We start from the raw sequence: 17,443 nt of genomic DNA on the forward strand, positions 1-17,443 counted from the left end.
ACCCAGCTTTTCTTCCATCAGTCCCCCCAAGCCCTTCTCTGCAGGGCTGCTCCCAATCCCTTCACCCCCCAGCCTGTACTGATACCAGGGTTGTCCCGACTCAGGTTTGGGGCCTTACACTTGGCTTTGTTGAACTTCATGATGTTGACACAGGCCCACTTCTGAAGTTTGTCCAGATCCCTCTGGATGGTGTCCTGACCCTCAGGTGTGTCAACCCCACCACTCAGCTTGGTGTCGTTAGAAAACTTGCTGAGGGTGCGCTTCATCCCACTGTCGATGTCACTGATGAAGATATGAAATAGTACTGGTCCCAGTACGGACCCCTGAGGGACACCACTCAAATTTCCCCCCTCCGAAGAGGAGTTTTATCCCCCCAACCCCTCTGGTTTCCCCCGGGTGGGTTCGGTGGGCGCCGTTCGCGGGGATGGCAGCAGGTGGCAGCAGATGTCCTGCGCTGGAGCCTCTCCCCAGCCCGGGCACCGCGGGCCGGGCAGGGAGAGCAGCGGGACCCGCCTGCCCTCTGCGGAGCTGCTGCTGTTCTGTGTCCTGCCTGCTCTCCCCTCTTCTCTACTGCAGGCTGCACAAAAAAGGCCGGTCTTGTATGAAAATATGGAGGCGAAGTGTTCGTGACCACCTGTATGCTATTAATTACATCCTTGTGTTAATAATATTAAATATTGCCAACACAAGAGAGACCTGGAGCAGTTAGAACAAGTCCAGAGGAGGCCACCAGGATGATGCGAGGGCTGGAGCACCTCTGCTGTGAGGACAGGCTGAGAGAATTGGGGCTGTTCAGCCTGGAAAAGAGAAGGCTCCAGGGAGATCTTATAGTGGCCTTCCAGTACCTGAAGGGGCTACAAGAAAGCTGGGGAAGGACTTTTCATAAGGGCAGTTAATGACAAAACAAGGGGAAATGGCTTTAAGATGAAAGACGGTGAGTTTAGATTAGATATTAGGAAGAAGTTCTTCACTGTGAGGATGGTGAGACACTGGAACAGGTTGCCCAAGGAAGTTGTGGATGCCCCCTCCCTGGAAGTGTTGAAGGCCAGGTTGGATGAGGCTTTGAGCAACCTGGTCTAGTGGAAGGTGTCCCTGCTGATGGCAGGGGGGGGAGAACTGGATGATCTTTAAGGTCCTTTCCAACCCAAACCATTCTATGATTCTATGTCTCTACTTGGCACTCTCGCTGTCTCCTTTGCTGATCTTTTCACTGGCACCAATGTTCTATGTGCTGTAGCCTCAGCAGATGAGGGATTTCCCTACCATTGATCCCTATTTGATGGGTTTCTTTCCGCAGGAGATTACACTGACTTCTATTCCTCACGCCAACATGCCACGAACGTTGGGATCATGTTCAGGGGGAAGGAGAATGCTTTGATGCCTAACTGGTGGGTAGTTCAGGTTTTTCTCTGGCGCAGAGTTATTTTACATGCTTAGCTGTGCATATATATAATTTTTTAGAGATCTGAGTGATTTTTCAGAAAAATACTGATTTCAGCTCATAGCAGATGACAATCTGTACTGTCAGGAGTTTGATAACAAAACGGAAAACCACATTTCCCCAGCCTTAGTCGTTTCTGCACCACATTTCGTTGCAGCAGCCCCACCAATTACAATGCAACTCTCTGGTTCAAAGACAGATTTACCTAAGAAATTGTTTTTTGCTGAGTGACGGGAAAGCAGAGTTTAAGCTCCAAGGAATTAAGTGGAGAAGTGGCACAGAGGTGCATTAAGACAGCTACATGGCTTTAGATTATAGTTTGCTTATGTCTTCATCTCAGATCAAATAATGTGCAAGTATCCATGCCAATCTATGCAGAACTCTCTCCTCATACCTCACACCTCTGTGGTGCTTCCACCACAAAAGTCTGCTCTGGGTGGTGATGGTTTCCCAGCTCACTCATGCTCTGTGATTCTCTTTCACAAGGCTGCACTTACCTGTCGGTTATCACGGCCGGGCATCATCCGTTGTGGTGTCTGGGACACCCATCCGGAGACCTGTGGGGCAAATGAAACCTGACAATGGTGAGTCCATGGCAGGATTTTAATGTGGATTCTTATTTTTTAATTTTTTATTTTTCCTCCAAGAGGAAGGGTCTGGGAAGCCTTGCCTAAAACTCATTCTGGGGTCAGGACAAGAGACAGCCCCAAGTTGAGTCCTTTTTGTGTTTGCATGCCAGGCAGCATGAGCTGTTCTGCTTCTTCTGGCTGTTATTTTTGTTTCCCTACCTGCCTCCCTGTTGTTAAATATTCTTTTCTTCTACCCACAGATAAACCTCCAGTGTTTGGTGCTTGTAAGCGTCTGGATATCGAGTTAGAAATGGTAAGATGGGGCTTTTTTCCCCCTACCACTTGAAAAACATTAAAATAGAAACAGGGAAGAAAAGGTAGGTTTAGCTTCTTCTAAAATTGATGTCTCATAAGGACAGTTCCTGTGTTTCCCCCTGAGCAGCCTGTGCAGCAGGCAATAAAGGTATCTAGAGGGGAAACCTTCTCTTCCAACAAGTTGCAGGGTGCATTAGCTCTCATACAGCTTTCAGGCTGGGAAGAACTCATCTGGCCAAACCTGAGCACCAGTGCAGCAGTCTGGAAACACACAGGCATGTTGTTTTTATCAGGCACCACAGCCTGTTACCTGGTTAGCAGCTACCTCTGCACTGCAGCCAGCATCGTTTAATGGACACTGGGGATTTTGGAAGTACAGGCTGTCTGCACCTTCAGTCTAGAGCAGAGGAAGCCGTGAGTTCCTGGGAGTGCAATTCAAAGTCCTCATCCTTCTGGCTAGAAAGATGAAGCCTGTGCTGTGGGTGTTGTAACCAAACATCTGTGGAAGGTGCCTCTTCTTGTGGCTTAGTGTGTTCCAAAAGGCAGAGTTTTATAGGATTGTTCATTATGATTTATATAATTTTTATGTGACATATTCCCCATCTCTCTCATTTTAAAAAAAAAAAAAAAAAGTGGAAAAAATCTAATATTAAAGGGAAATGTTACTAAAAATGAACTGAAAGCCTTTAATACTGTATGCTTTGCAGATCAGTGCTATGAAGTAGGAAGCAGTCCCATAAAGTGGGGCACATCAAGTGCTGCCATACATCTGCTTCACAGCCTGAGTTTTACTGCTGGCTGCTGCAAGAGCAGATTTAGACTGATGAAGGCTTTGGAAGAAAAAAAACTTCCATGTTTTTCATGGAAAGAGGCAACTGAAATTCCCTGTAGATTTCTCTGCTGCATGCTCAGGTTGTAGACTTTCTCAGGGAGCAAGTGCAGGTACACAGTTCATGAGCTGTTTTACTTAGTGGGCACATTTCTCCACCTGCCTCCTCTTTGTCATGAGAGGCTCCTGCCGCATTCAACATCCCTTTGGGTGACTTTAAACTCTTTTTTGCTCACTGTCTGCAGCAAATAGAGTCACTTCAGTGGGTAAAACTGCTCTGCATATGGATTCTGATGAGGAGGGGCCATTTTTGCTCCTGGGTTTTGACATCATCATGCCCTTGTTTAATGACATCGTAGCAATACAGTGCTCTTAAGTATTTCAAGCCTGCCAGCTTCATGGAGGGGAAGAAAGAGGGACTAGGCCATGGGTTTTGTCTAATTTTGTATGGAAATGATGCAAAATCACACCCTGCCCAGCCTCTGTTGCTTGTGCCTGTAACCCTCTGTGCAGTAAAGATTTCTAGCTTCAAAACAATTCCTTAATGAACATTTTGCTTTGCAATTTCAGGCATTCTTTGTAGGTCCTGGGAACAAGTATGGGGAGCCAATTCCTATCAGCAAAGCCCAGGAGCACATCTTTGGGATGGTCCTTATGAATGACTGGAGCGGTAATTGGTGCTGCAGGAGTCTGCCTGGAGAGGGGGTTACAGCGTCACGGGAAACCTTAGATAGGAATAAAATATATATTTTACTGGTAGAATAGTGATCATTGAAACCACTAGATATGATTCCAAGAGATGAAAATGAAATGCTGTCTGCATTTCTCAGGCTGTATCTCAATCCATCTTTGATCAATCAGCAGATCCAAAAATTGCTGCCTAATGAAGATTTATTTACTTCTGAAAGAGCTAATATCAGTCTAGTTTCTTCCAGGCAGGGATGGAGCAGCCTGAAGGATGGTGATTCCAAGAGAGGATTGATTTCAGTGTCAGGAGTAGGAAGAGGATTTGGCAATCACAAGTGCCTCAGTCTCTGCATAGATTTAAGCAGACAAAAGCATAGTTAACTAGTTGAAATTGTCCTTACGACTGGCGCAGACCATAGCTGGGTATAAAAGCATTAACTAAACTGGGGATAAAAGTACTGGTTATATGGGGATGGCCTGACTTGTCTTAATTATTGCTGATTTTTCTTCCTAATCTAGCTGGGCTAAGAAAATTGGTTTGAGGGTCTAAAAGGGAATTTTCTCTTCCTAGCTCGTGACATCCAGAAATGGGAATATGTTCCTCTGGGTCCATTCCTGAGCAAGAGCTTTGCCACAACCATCTCTCCTTGGGTTGTTACCATGGAAGCTCTCATGCCATTCGTGTTGCCAAACCCTGTCCAGGTTAGTAAGAGAAAGAGTTGAAATAAAGGAAAAGCAGTGCTAGAAAAATCTCAGCGAAGGAGACGGTGTTTCTCATAGGTCCCATCACTGAAATCACCGAGTGTTACCAGTGCCAAGCACTTTCTTCATAGAGTTTATAAGTGTAATCCTGCTTCCATAACCTCTCCTATAAGGACAGGCTGAAAGAGTAGGGGCTATTCAGCCTGGAGAAGAGAAGGCTCTGGGGAGATCTTATAGTGGCCTTCCAGTACCTGAAGGGTCTACAAGAAAGCTGGGGAGGGACTTCTCATAAGGGCAGTTAATGACAAAACAAGGGGAAATGGCTTTAAGCTGAAAGAGGGCAGGTTTAGATTAGATATTAGGAAGAAGTTCTTCACTGTGAGGGTGGTGAGACACTGGAACAGGTTGCCCAAGGAAGTTGTGGATGCCCCCTCCCTGGAAGTGTTGAAGGCCAGGCTGGATGAGGCTTTGAGCAACCTGGTCTAGTGGAAGGTGTCCCAACTGATGGCCAGGGGGGTGGGAACTGGATGATCTTTAAGGTCCCTTCCAACCCAAACCGTTCTATGATTCTGTGATTACACACATATAAAGACACCCTGGGCCCTCTGAGTTCAAATGCTCATTGGTGTCACTAGTGATGGCACATGATGTCCTTGAACTGTAATCCTGCCTGCTTGAGCAGGGCAGAAACATTTTCTCCTTTGAAACATCTGGAAAATAAACTGATCAGGGAGCTTCTTGTTAGTGTTTGGTAGCACTTAGCACCCAGCAAGCAGTGGCGAGAGAGTGGACTCAAGCAATACACTTTATTCAAGCATTTCCAGTTGTCTGGGTTAGGTAGAGGTTTAGGATAAATGGAAAAAGACAATAACGAGTCTTGCAGAGAACTTCCCATCTTCTCTGTGCAGGCACAGAGCAAAGGTGTGCTAGCACTGGATTTGTTTTGGATTAATATCCACACTGTAATGATAGAGAGGGCTTTTGGAGCCCACGTATAGAAAAACAAATCTATATGGATACCACATCTGTTCAGAAAGATCTTTAAGTGTGCATGAGAGCAAGCAAAGTAATAATCTGAACAGTAACAACGGTGAAGTAAATGGGGTGTGTGGCACAGCCTGGTTAAACAAAACGTCACTGGGATGGCTCGTGGAATTTTTCCTTTCTGTTTGTTTAGACTGTGGTGCCTTTTATATGCTTGTAGGATCCCAAGCCACTGCCCTACCTTCAGGATAAAGAACCCTACACTTTTGACATCAAGCTCTTTGTTGCTATTAAAGGTACTGTATTGCTGAGCGGGTTATTAAGCTGAAATTGCCAATTAAGGGATGCAGAACCACCACATATTTCAGACAATTTGCTCTTGGGTCTCTGGTTCTCCTTTTCCATCTTTGCCCATATTATCCCTGCCAGAGAAAGAGGCAAAACTCTTCATGCTCCCCATTGGCCGTGCAGCAGTGAGTCTAGGAAGGCATGTCTTCCAGACGATCAGCTTATGATGAGGAGGATCTGACTGCACAGGGGATCTGCCTGGTCCACGGGGTCTGCCTGCATAGGCAGGCAAAAGCAGGGCATGGGAAGAGCAAATATACATGAGACTCTGATGTTAACCTACCTCAGACCCACAACTCATTGCCCTCTTGACCAGTAGGTCCAGGTGTGCTCCTTTAGGAAAGCAGAAAGTAGGAAACAGGCACTCAGTACTACCCTGGTGCCACCCACGTGGTTGTTTTGTGTAAGATGCTGGCCTTCATATTAGAATAGAAAATGTTATTACTTGTTTCCTGCAAGGGATTATAATGATAAAAGAAGTCTCCATCCATCTGTAAAATCAAGACTCCAACATCATTCATCCTACACAAACAAACTGTTTCCCTGTTTCTTATTTTTCTTTTTTTTTTGCAGGGGAAGGAATGAGCACGCCAACTACCATATGCAGATCCAATTTCAAGGTAAGACTCCAGTATCTTTTATGTGTTTGAAATCTCCCTGACGCTGTCAGCTCCAGGCTTAGGCTGTTTCAATCACTGACTTCTGCATTAGCTGAAGATCAGACCTGAAGTGTGTAGGGGACAGAGGAAGAAGAGTGAAGGGAGGTGATAGTTCATCCCTAGTGAGATGGAAACACCTGAATGCAGAGGGCAGCACTTTCTGCTGCGCAGCTTAGAGTGCTCAGAGCATTGTAAGTTGTGTGCCCATTTGAGAGGGAGTGGTGAGAGCAGAGGATGGCAGGCAGAGGGAATTGCCTCTCACTGTGCTGAGGTGCAATACAGCTTCGCAGTCACAGCTGGTAATTTAGCTGTAGACTCGCTGCTGTGACACCGCTCCAAGTCCAGGTCTGCCCCAGCCCCTACAGGCTCTGTCCCTACATGCTGATTGAAGCCAGAGGGTATATGTACCAGCTGCAGGATTTCTCAATCAATTTTATATTCACTTTTGGGGGTTTTTTTTGCATAGTAATTACATTAATCAGTAAATCAGTAGTCAGCAAATCAGTCATAAGGAGATTTTTCTATAAATTTGTTAAAATACTGGACTTAATCATGGATCCTGGGTCAGCAGTGCTGGCTTTAAAGAGGAAGAAGATGAGAAATGCCATCCAGCTGAAAGAAGAGACATTTTAAAAGACTAATTGGCATGCTAAAGCACGTGTTTTATTTGCAGCTCCTGGTCATGATTTAGGAAGCCATCAGCCAGGCCACAGTGACTACTGAGAATGCAGCACTAAGTAGCTATGGAGTTTGTTTATAGACTGCTGAAGATTCCTGATTAAATAAGGAAACTTTTCTTAGCAGCACCATTCTGAGAAGGCAGTATGTTCTACCTAGGCTAATGGCATGCCAGAGAGGTTTGTCCTTCATTGCTTTACCCTCCTCTTCCTCCTTCCTGCAGTACATGTACTGGACCATGAAACAGCAGCTGGCTCATCATTCAATCAATGGGTGCAACCTCAAACCTGGAGATCTCCTGGCTTCAGGCACAATCAGTGGACCTGTGAGTGTTTAAATTATGATACTCACTGAGAACTGATCAGCAGTCCAAAACTGACTGAGCAAGGCTTTGGGTGTAAGCCCTGTTTGATTTCAGCAGCCATGACAATCTCTGCAGTTCCTTCCTAGGCACTTAGGGCTAATGCTTTGGTAGCACCAAAATTGCACTGAGAAGTGGTGAGGCTTTTGTTGTTATTGTTTTTGGTTTTGATTTTTTTTTTTTTTATCTCTCCTGTGTTCCTTTCCCTAAGAACTATTTTGCTATGATGCAAATGAATTTCTATGCACAAGCATCCACACAGCCCATTTATACTCTATGTAATACAGCTTTTTTTTTTGGTTTTGAGTAAAATGTAAAAGGTACATGGGTATAACTTTTAGTTTCCCTAATCCTACATATTTGGAGCTAACTTCACAAGCTCTTATTCTGCTTGTACTGCCACGTGCACAGTTGTTGCAATATATGGGTAAGGCACAGGTGCTTTCTGAAACATCAAATATAAATCCTGTTCTGAAAGACAGCTTCAGGGTAAGTTGTTTCCGAGTTGAGATACCTGTACTTCCATTTTGAGCATTTCTGAAGTGCTTTTTGTTTCATCTAAACTATTGTACTGCAGGGTGACATTGAAGACTTACAAACCTTTGCTCTTCTGAAGAACAAAATGTAAATAAAACTCGGAAACGTGACTACATAAAAGCACTAGATTTGTGGAAATGCCCTCGATTTGTTTCCACATTTTCTGTAGCAGACCCAAACTGCTTTGACATGGTTTAGCACTATGTTAAACATGCCAGATAATGGCTGGGAGCATGACTGCTTATAGCAAGCGAGCAATTAAAATGCGAAGGCAGGAAAACAAGCCAATGTATCAATGAATTAAATCAACAGCCAAACTGTTCTATAGAGCTACTTGTGTGTCTGCTTCCAGCAGTAAGTAGTTTAACAGCAGGACAGATACTAAAAAGTTGTTTATTTGTTTATGAACTCTTGTTGAAGGAGCCGGAGAGCTTTGGCTCCATGCTGGAGCTGTCCTGGAATGGAACAAAAGAAATTCCTCTTGGCAGTGGACAGTCTCGTAAATTCCTGCAGGACGGAGATGAAATCATTTTGACAGGTAACAGCCGAAGAAATGCTCTTACACTGCGCCAAGGACATGGTTCTATAGGTTGGTCCCAGTGGTGTAAGCATCTGTTAGGGTGATGGGCTATTCTATACGTACCTGCTGCGCAAGCATGGCTATTTCCTTCCTACCTGTCAGGAGGCAAAAGCAGATGGATAGAAATTTCCCTGCAATAAATGCTTTCTGGATTAGATTATTTGCTTTGCTAAGCAGTTCATGATCTTGCTATGCCTGCGTGTACATGCTAAGGGGATCATGGAGCTTTTGCCTTTATGGACAAAAACACCCTGGGACTAAAGGTAGCTGATGTGTTGTTGCCACCACAGTCCAAGTTGGCATATGGAGCAGAGCTTGGCAAATGCTGAAAGAAGTTATTTTGCGAATAATATTCCATTTGTAACATATGCATATTCAACAAACTGTGTTGCAAATCAAATATGTGGGAAACAGCATGAAACCTGCTAGAACAGCTGACCAGCTCCCCTCTGAAAAGGGTTGTGCTTGAGAGCTGTTTCATGCTGGGCCATGGTTTTAATTTTCATCTTGAGAAACTAAGGATTTTATTAATTAAAATCTGCCATGGTGGTTTGTGATCTACATCCCACTCCTACTTCTTTTTAATCCAAAGACTAATGCAAAAAAAAAAGAAAATCTATTTTCCTTTTCCTCTCATCTCGTCAACTCCTTTAGGACTCTGAGGTGGCAAATATTGGGCAAAACAGCCATCAGAAATTTTTGATTCAAGCTAGTGTATGTCTTTGCTATGTTACCTAAAAATTTTTAGAGAATATCTTGTAGGATGTTGTGCATGCTCAGATGAGATTTAGCCAGTGACACACCTGGCTCTGAGCAACTCCAACACGCTGATGTGATCAGAGATAGTCTGCACGGAGAACAAAATGGCTCAAGTGATGAGAAAACACTTACGAATGTGACTTATGGCAGAGAATATGTGAGTGACCAATGCCTATGCAGCAACCTGCAGGACATGAAAGTGTGATGCTAGTATGTGTTCATATATCTGTGCCTGCTTAATCCAACCAGGACTTCTAGGATTTTTGCCAAAACAGTCTAAAATGTCTAATTTTTTTTCAGAAAGCTTTTTAGCAAAACCTGAGAACTTTCCTGTGATGAACAACAACAACAAAATATATGGGTGTATTCCAGCCTTCCAGTGATGGCTTTATGAGCAGCTTTGGTAACACTGCAGCCACAGCCCCAGTGCCTCCTGCCTGGCAGCCTATCCAATAGCTTTCAAAATCATGTTTCTGTGAGATGCTGCCATTTTTGTGGAGGAAGATGCTGAGACAATTGGAGGTTGAGATGTACTGGAGAGAACTGCGGATGATGCAACTGAGGTGTCCCCAATACCTCTGGCAACCTTCAGCCTTCCAACAATCCAGTGACCAGATGTAGGCATCTTAGGCTGCTCTCCATAGGCTCCCTATATGTTCAGTGCAGAGAGACACTCCTCCAGCAATTCAGATGGCCTCATTGCCCTCCAGAGATGCAGATCTCTCTCTAGTAACTATGCCAGAAGTTCTAAATTAGGGTACAATTAGGTATTATGGATGTCCCTCTGGAGTTACATGCTGACACCCTTATTGGCAATGAGCACCTTGCAGTTTGGGAGCTGCTGGGGCAGGTGGCCAGCTGAGGGACAAATGGTACTAGACCGTGACCCATGTTGTTCATGCCCTGAACAGGCTGCCTTTAAATAAACACTTTAAATCCTGAACGTCTTTTCTCTTTAAAGATGTCACGATGGCATTGTTGTTAACCTGGAGGAAGGCCCTGTTGCCCCAGTGGGACAGTCTCATGTTAACTGGTCTGCTGTGCTATTTTACTCTAGCAACAGTTTGTGGTTGTAGCAATCAGGGCATCACACCGTTCATGAGAGCCAGGTGCTGCTGGGACAGTTTGGGATCTGCTCCTATTTATGATGTATGGCAGATCCAGGGCCTTACGACACCCTGGAGGCAGGGCTAGTGCTATTGCATCCTCTCCTGAGGCAGTGCCATTAGCTCTTGCCAAGTGCCCAACCCATAATTTCCAGTCTCCTATTTCAACTTTTTGTTCTAGCTCCTCTTGTGGGAACTATTTCAGAGCCCTAACACATAAAACTGGAGAAATATATATATATATATTTTTTTTTTTTTTTTAATTTTTTTTCCCAAGAAGTGTGTCTCCAGGAGGGTTTGCTGATGGTGTGCTGCTGCCAGCTGCAAAAACCTCTCTGTAGCTCCCTGGAACTCTGCTCAGGCCACTGCTGCTGGCAGCACAGAGCTTGCTTTGTTAAACATGCCTCTCCTTGGTACTGCTCTAAATTGTAGTTGACAGAAGGGGTAACTAAGTTGGACTGAAATAATAAGCCAGCCCTCAAAGGAAAGCTGGCAATGAAGCCTAACGAGACAAATGGAAACTGAGCTGAGCCTTAAAGCGAGTGTTTTACTCAAGTATTGCTTACGAATGAGGATTACCCGGCAGATACTGGGATGGTGTCTGTGGGCAGGTTCTTAGCTCTAAATTGTAGTTGACAGAAGGGGTAACTAAGTTGGACTGAAATAATAAGCCAGCCCTCAAAGGAAAGCTGGCAATGAAGCCTAACGAGACAAATGGAAACTGAGCTGAGCCTTAAAGCGAGTGTTTTACTCAAGTATTGCTTACGAATGAGGATTACCCGGCAGATACTGGGATGGTGTCTGTGGGCAGGTTCTTACACAGGAACTTCTAGACACTGCTGTCCTTGGAAAAACTTAATTTCAGCCTGGCTGTGAGAGCTGCGCTGTGGGTTAGAGCTGGCGGGGTCTGTCCTCAGGCTGCAACAACTTTGGCTGCCCTGTGGCCTGAGCCTACCCATCCTCCTCTTCCTTGGAGGTTCCCTCTGATCCATGCTAAGGGTGGGAATTAGGGTTAAGGTTTGTTTTGTTCACCTCCCTCTTGGCTTCTCGAAGGCAGATGGTTTTCATCACATGCAGGGAAGATGCTATATTCCATTATTTTAGGAAAATCCATCTCTAACTATGAAATCAGTCCTTAAAATACAACATATGCCATTTGTGTCCTTCCTTTGATCAGCTTTTGTTAGTGAAAAGCTACAGTAGGTCTCCTCAGCTGTTTCTTCTCAGCTGTTTCTTTGCAGGTGGGCCAGAAGCCCCTGGCTGTGTCCCCTCCCCTCCTTCATTTGCTAAGGGATGCTGTTTCTGGAGCAGCTCGGCTGGCCGGTGGCAGCAAGAGGCACTGTGGCATCTCCATCCTAATGTCATCTCTCCCATCATGCAGGAGTAGGGAGACACTGAATCATCCTGTAGCTAGAGATGTTGTCACAGACCAGTAACTTCAACAGCAGTCCACAGACCTTCAATGTCTGTTTATATAAGAGAGGATAAATTAATATTTTGAGACAGATGCTGAATTTCTCATGGAACTAAACTACTTGATTTTAGTGAGCAAAACAGATTCTGCAAGGGTAGGTCCTGTTTGAGGGGGTTTAATGATCATTTTTCAGGCTATAAGCATCCTGATGTCTCAAGAGCAGAAGGAGAATCCACATTTACTTTATTAACTGCAAGGCTTGACCAGGCAGTGAATCAGTTTGCCAGTTAGATTGATGATGCTGCAGATTAGATTTGAAAACAGAAATATTGCATATCTTGTTTGCTCTTTGATCAATTCACTGAACTTGCATATTGCTGTGTTTAACATTTTGTGCTTCTTTTTTCTTTTTTTAAATTCCTGGGCTACTTGGGCTCTTCCAAGTAGGGTTTTTTTTACCCCACACTGCATTTCTGAAATGTTTCTACTTGGTTTTGGTCTCTTTATGCCTTTATTCACTTTTATTCCTGGTGCAATCCTGCTGTCCTTACAGAACAAACTGTCTTTTGGTTTCTTCCCTAGGTTACTGCCAGGGCAACGGCTTCCGCGTGGGATTCGGCCAGTGCTCGGGAAAAATCCTTCCAGCCCTGTCAGATCCATGATGACTGGACTAAGGTGACATCTGAGAAGGAGGATCTCTTCCCCTGCCTCTAACAGCTCTGCTGCCTTATTCAAATTTATTATTTTTATATAAGTGATTGGAATCTTATTATTTTTAATTGTCAATAAATATCTTGGAGATGAGTGTGGCTCTCTCGTGCAATAAGAAAAGGATTTCAATGCTACCTTAAAATTCTTGGAATAAGATGATTGAAATGGAAAGTGAGATTCTTAACTCTTCTACTATGTTAAGATTTTTTCATAATTATAAAAAAAGCTTTTCAAGAAACTTAAATATTCTGAGTACTTGTTTGATGGTAACAGCCGAGATTGAATGGTGACTTCTTTTTTTCACAGTGTTCATATGCTGGAGGTAAAATCCTGAAGGTGAGCCACACATGGATGCTAAAAACTTGTAGACCACCCTGAGTAAAAGAGAGTTACATGGCTATGTCTTAAACTAATTTGTAATGAAGCAGTTGCCAAATGTGATAATCGGTACAACAGAAAGCAGCAGGAAAGCAAACCAAACCAGTACTGAACAAACTAACAACCTTCTAAAATAGTAAAAACAGAAATTGTACTATACAAAAAAAGAAATCCCAACTAACAACGATGAACAAGGCTCAGCACTAAAATCCTGCAGCATAGAAAGAAAATCTGTGCAGGCTTTGGAGTTCAACCCCTACCCTGCAGCACTGATGAGTGCCTGGAACTAAACCCCAGCGGGTTGCAGCCTACAGCAGGTCTGCATCCCATCCCACCCCACCATCCCCTTGTCCTGGGAGCAGGTGGGTTCACAGAATCACAGAATGTCAGGGATTGGAAGGGACCTCGAAAGATCATCCAGTCCAATCCCCCTGCCGGAGCAGGAACACCTAGATGAGATCACACAGAAAGGCGTCCAGGTGGGTCTTGAATGTCTCCAGAGAAGGAGACTCCACACCCTCCCTGGGCAGCCTGTTCCAGGGCTCTGTCACCCTCACTGTAAAGTAGTTTTTTCTCAAGTTCAAGCGGAACCTCCTGTGTTCCAGCTCACACCCATTGCACCTTGTCCTACCATTGGGCATCACTGAGAAGAGCCTGGCTCCATTCTCCTGACATTCACCCTTAACATATTTATAAACATTAATAAGGGTTATCCCTGCTCCTGCTGCCCTTACACAAGCAGAGGCAACTCTCCATGTGCCAGAACATGATGCCAGCCCTGAGATGGGTGTCTGTTTTGAGGCACCCCTCGAAAGAGCGCACGGAGATATCTCGTGCATCTTGCCCTGGTTTTAGAGAAGGAAATTCCCCATTTCTCTGGCTCTGTGCGCCAGCTTCCCTGGGGTCAGGGAGGGAGTGTGAACTTCATGGCTGGAGTAATCCCCAGGCACTCACCGATGGCAGTCACACCTTGTCACCTAACAGGGGCTGTGGTAAGAGGACACCAAGGAGGCAGACCCCCCTCCTGCACTCCTGAAAGGCATTTCTTGCCATGCCATGGCCTTAGAGCAGCCAGTAAACAAAGCCACATGCCACTTTCCTCAAGTGTAAAGGGCATCTGCTGTCTCCCGCTGGTCTACAAATCAATTTAGCTTTATGGCCAAGTGCCAAATCACATCAATTAGAGGATATTACTGACTGAAGGAGCTCAGGAGACCGGATAATGAACTCTGGTACAGTGCAAGGGGAACTTGTTAAATATTTGCTTGGTCCTCAAAGTGAAGAGCCTGATGAGGCTGCTGGCTTCATGCAGCGACAGCAGGATGAGTGTAGGCTGCTGCTTTTCTGTGGCTGCCCCATTGATCCTCCCAACACCTGCTGGGTAGTTTTGCTGGTGTGGGCCACATGGGTATTTGATATCATCCTGGAGAGCACCTGGTGATCATCAGGGATGTGAACCTCTTGGCCATGCAGGAGAGAAAAATGTGTTTGAAATGAAGATTAATGAAAAAATGTGGCAGTGCAGATAAATCACTGCTAACGGGGCATGTTCACTAAAATGGGCTGTCTTCCAGTGTGCCATAATAATAGTCCCTTTAAAGAATGATACGTGCAGGACCATTCCCAAATAAATTTAAATTTTTAGCCTGAAACATTCCACTATCACCAGGAAGGATGACCTGGCCAGGAAAACAGTGGCTCATTGTTGTTTATCAAGGAAAAGCTATTTACCTTTCAGGCTCCTGTGGAGTTGAACTAATAGGCAGGTATTTATTTAATGTACTCTGACTCAGTTGTCAATTTATAAGATGCTTTGTGCTCTTTTTTGACCTCAAAGGACAACCACAAGTTGACACCTTCGTTCTTGGATTTAGCAATAACTTGTGCGGTTCCTCTGGGCATGACTTGGCTTTACTCCTGGCAGCAGCAGGAGGACAGAGGAAGCATTTATCCAGTGGAGAAATTTATCTGCAGAAGGAACATCCACGTTGTGCCTTGCTGTGTCTGATGTGTTGGAAATGCAATGTCTGAGGAGAAGGGTCCACCCACAGAGAGACAAGAGCTGACGTTGGGGCAGTATGTCATTAGTCATGGGTTTTGACCTTGATGTAAGACATTTTGCAGCCAGGAAGGACCATGGTGCCTATGCTTTCTGGGTGCAGGAATACTTACTAGAAACTGTTAAATCCATAGAGCTCTTCTCTAGCTCTGTGCAAGGCAAAGGCGAGTCCTGCACACAGTCAATGAGTTCCTCTCTCCAGAGAGCCAATGTGATGCTGCAGTTGCTTCCAACAAGTGGAAATTGGGCTGTTGCTTGGACAGGCAGGAAGGTCAATGTTGCTGAGAGCCCTGCTGCAAACCAAACCCTGGCAGGACAGAGGCACCCAGCCACAAATGCCCCCAGGCTGGCTCCCACCCACAGCCCCAGCCCTCAGGGAGGAGGGTGGCTTTGCATCTGCTGTGGCCATGTGTTCCATCCCAGGGCCACAAACCCCAGTGTTCAGCCAAGCATGCCTGCACCATTCTGGGGATGGATGAGAGGTGGTAAGGTCCCCCCTGTGACCCCACAGGTGACAGAGCTGAGCTTCTCTAGCCCAGGGACATCTGGAGAAGTCCCAGGCTCTCAGAAGGTGACAATTTTCTGGAAAGGAGCTCAGATACAGCTCTGAGAGAAGGTTTCAGAGGTGAGCTGGAGAAAGTCCAAAACCTTGCTCAGGACAGAGCTTAGAGACATCTGCTGTCTGGTGCATGGATGGGGGCCAAAAAGTCAGGAGGTGCTAAAAAAAGAGAGAAACTTTTTTTTATACCCAAGGCCACTTTCTTTTCACCTCCAGGAGAAGGCAGTGGGCTTTGTTTGGATGGGTGCTGGGGAGAACCAGGGCCCAGGGCTGGGCACAGCAAGCCCAGAGCCAGCAGCACTCCTGACCTTCACCCTTGCCAGGGTACCCTGCGTCAAGGGGGAAATGAAGGGTATATCTGTACTGCAATGAGCAGTGCTGTCCTAAAATAGCATTGCTTCTGCCTAGGAGCAGCCACAGTAGAGTCACAGCAGCACTCACTGCCTGGGGAGGCAACAACCTCCAACAAAATTTTTGGGAAATACCCAGGTGTTCTGGGCACCTCCTGTGTGCTCCACCTCCACTGGGGCAGCTGTGACCACTTTACACCCCTGGCTTTTAAATTGAAGGTCATGGAGCTCTCTTTTGGCTTTGGAGAAAGGTGTTTACAGGGTAGGAGTGAAGCTGAAAGTGGGTGAGGCTCTTGGAGCAGGAGGGTGCTTCAGCTTGGGTGTTCTCAGTTCGGTATGTGGACCTGGAGCTTAGAAAAAATTATTTTTGAGATGCTATTTCAATTAATTTGATCATCTCTACAAAGAGCTTCCCTTTCACTTTTGGAGGCTTTTGCTGCAGTTAAGCTTGAGCATGGTGCTCTCTGCTTCTTGAGGTTATTCATTTTAATTTTATTTCAATTTCAATAAGTTTTCCTTAGTCTGTTTATATGTTGTCTTCCAGCAAAAATAGTAATAATAATGAAAAAGTCAACCTGAGAGCTCCTTTTTCTTTGCCCTGCTGTAGCACCAGGTCTGTAATCTGAGTGTAGGAGAAGAAATTCCTCCTTGGATCTTCAGAGGCCTAGAGGAAAAATAAAACCTTTCTGCTGTGTCAGCCACCTGGGAGGCCTCGTTCATGCAATGGGAGGAGAGACTCTGTTTTCCTGACCAGGGGAAATGGAAATGTGCATCTAAATGGAAACCACTGCTCTGATGCTTGCCTGGGGCATCCTTCTTGCTGGCTGGGTGTTTCCTGCTCAACAGATGGAAGTCAGCAGCTCCCAGTTGTCACCTGTGCTGGAGAGCAGCGATCCTGGGTGTAAGTAATGCTGAGATGGTGGATGAAAGGTCTTGGAGGGGTGCAGGAGGCGCTTCTGTGTTGTACTGCCTTATCATGGGGTGGTTGTAGATATAATGAATCATACTGCCTGATAATATTTCATCTGGTTTTGTTATTTTGCTGTATTTGTTATTAGAAAACTAATGGCAGTCTCTGTTTGATACTGTTGGAGATGCATTTTTTTGTAGATCAAAGCATCGTCTGGTTGGTGTGTAATGAAAAAGCTGAGTATAATTTATAATAGCTCTGTTGGTATAATTAAGTGTCAAAAGAAAAGCATGGAATAAAACCCTAAAGCATATTTCAGAATTAAAAGGAAACAATGAATTTTCTGTGTGAAATGCTGGCATTCTTCACCAAAAAGAGTTTTCTGCAGAGATTCTAATTAGAAATGGATGTGATATCATAGAAAAAAAAAAAATCAGTTTTCATGAAAACATTTGGGTCAGCAATATTCATAATTCCCTCATTAACCAGGCAGTAATAACTCAAAGT

The 17,443-nt window shown here is 45.0% G+C and overlaps 1 protein-coding gene across 1 annotated transcript in view; it reads left to right on the forward strand.

The window, feature by feature from the left end:
* FAH (fumarylacetoacetate hydrolase) overlaps positions 1–12,652 on the forward strand; it is an 18,989-nt gene extending 6,337 nt beyond the window's left edge. The window contains exons 5-14 of the mRNA XM_010176426.1: positions 1,298–1,388; positions 1,928–2,025; positions 2,271–2,323; positions 3,725–3,824; positions 4,413–4,543; positions 5,748–5,823; positions 6,449–6,495; positions 7,436–7,537; positions 8,531–8,648; positions 12,552–12,652. Coding sequence (XP_010174728.1) covers positions 1,298–1,388; positions 1,928–2,025; positions 2,271–2,323; positions 3,725–3,824; positions 4,413–4,543; positions 5,748–5,823; positions 6,449–6,495; positions 7,436–7,537; positions 8,531–8,648; positions 12,552–12,631 — 896 coding nt within the window. The 3' untranslated portion in view covers positions 12,632–12,652. The remainder of the gene's footprint in view (positions 1–1,297; positions 1,389–1,927; positions 2,026–2,270; positions 2,324–3,724; positions 3,825–4,412; positions 4,544–5,747; positions 5,824–6,448; positions 6,496–7,435; positions 7,538–8,530; positions 8,649–12,551) is intronic.
* The last annotated feature ends 4,791 nt before the right edge of the window (positions 12,653–17,443 follow it).

The sequence above is a fragment of the Antrostomus carolinensis genome, unplaced genomic scaffold (genome assembly GCF_000700745.2).
Source record: "Antrostomus carolinensis isolate BGI_N321 unplaced genomic scaffold, ASM70074v2 scaffold40430, whole genome shotgun sequence".
Lineage (NCBI taxonomy): Eukaryota > Metazoa > Chordata > Aves > Caprimulgiformes > Caprimulgidae > Antrostomus > Antrostomus carolinensis.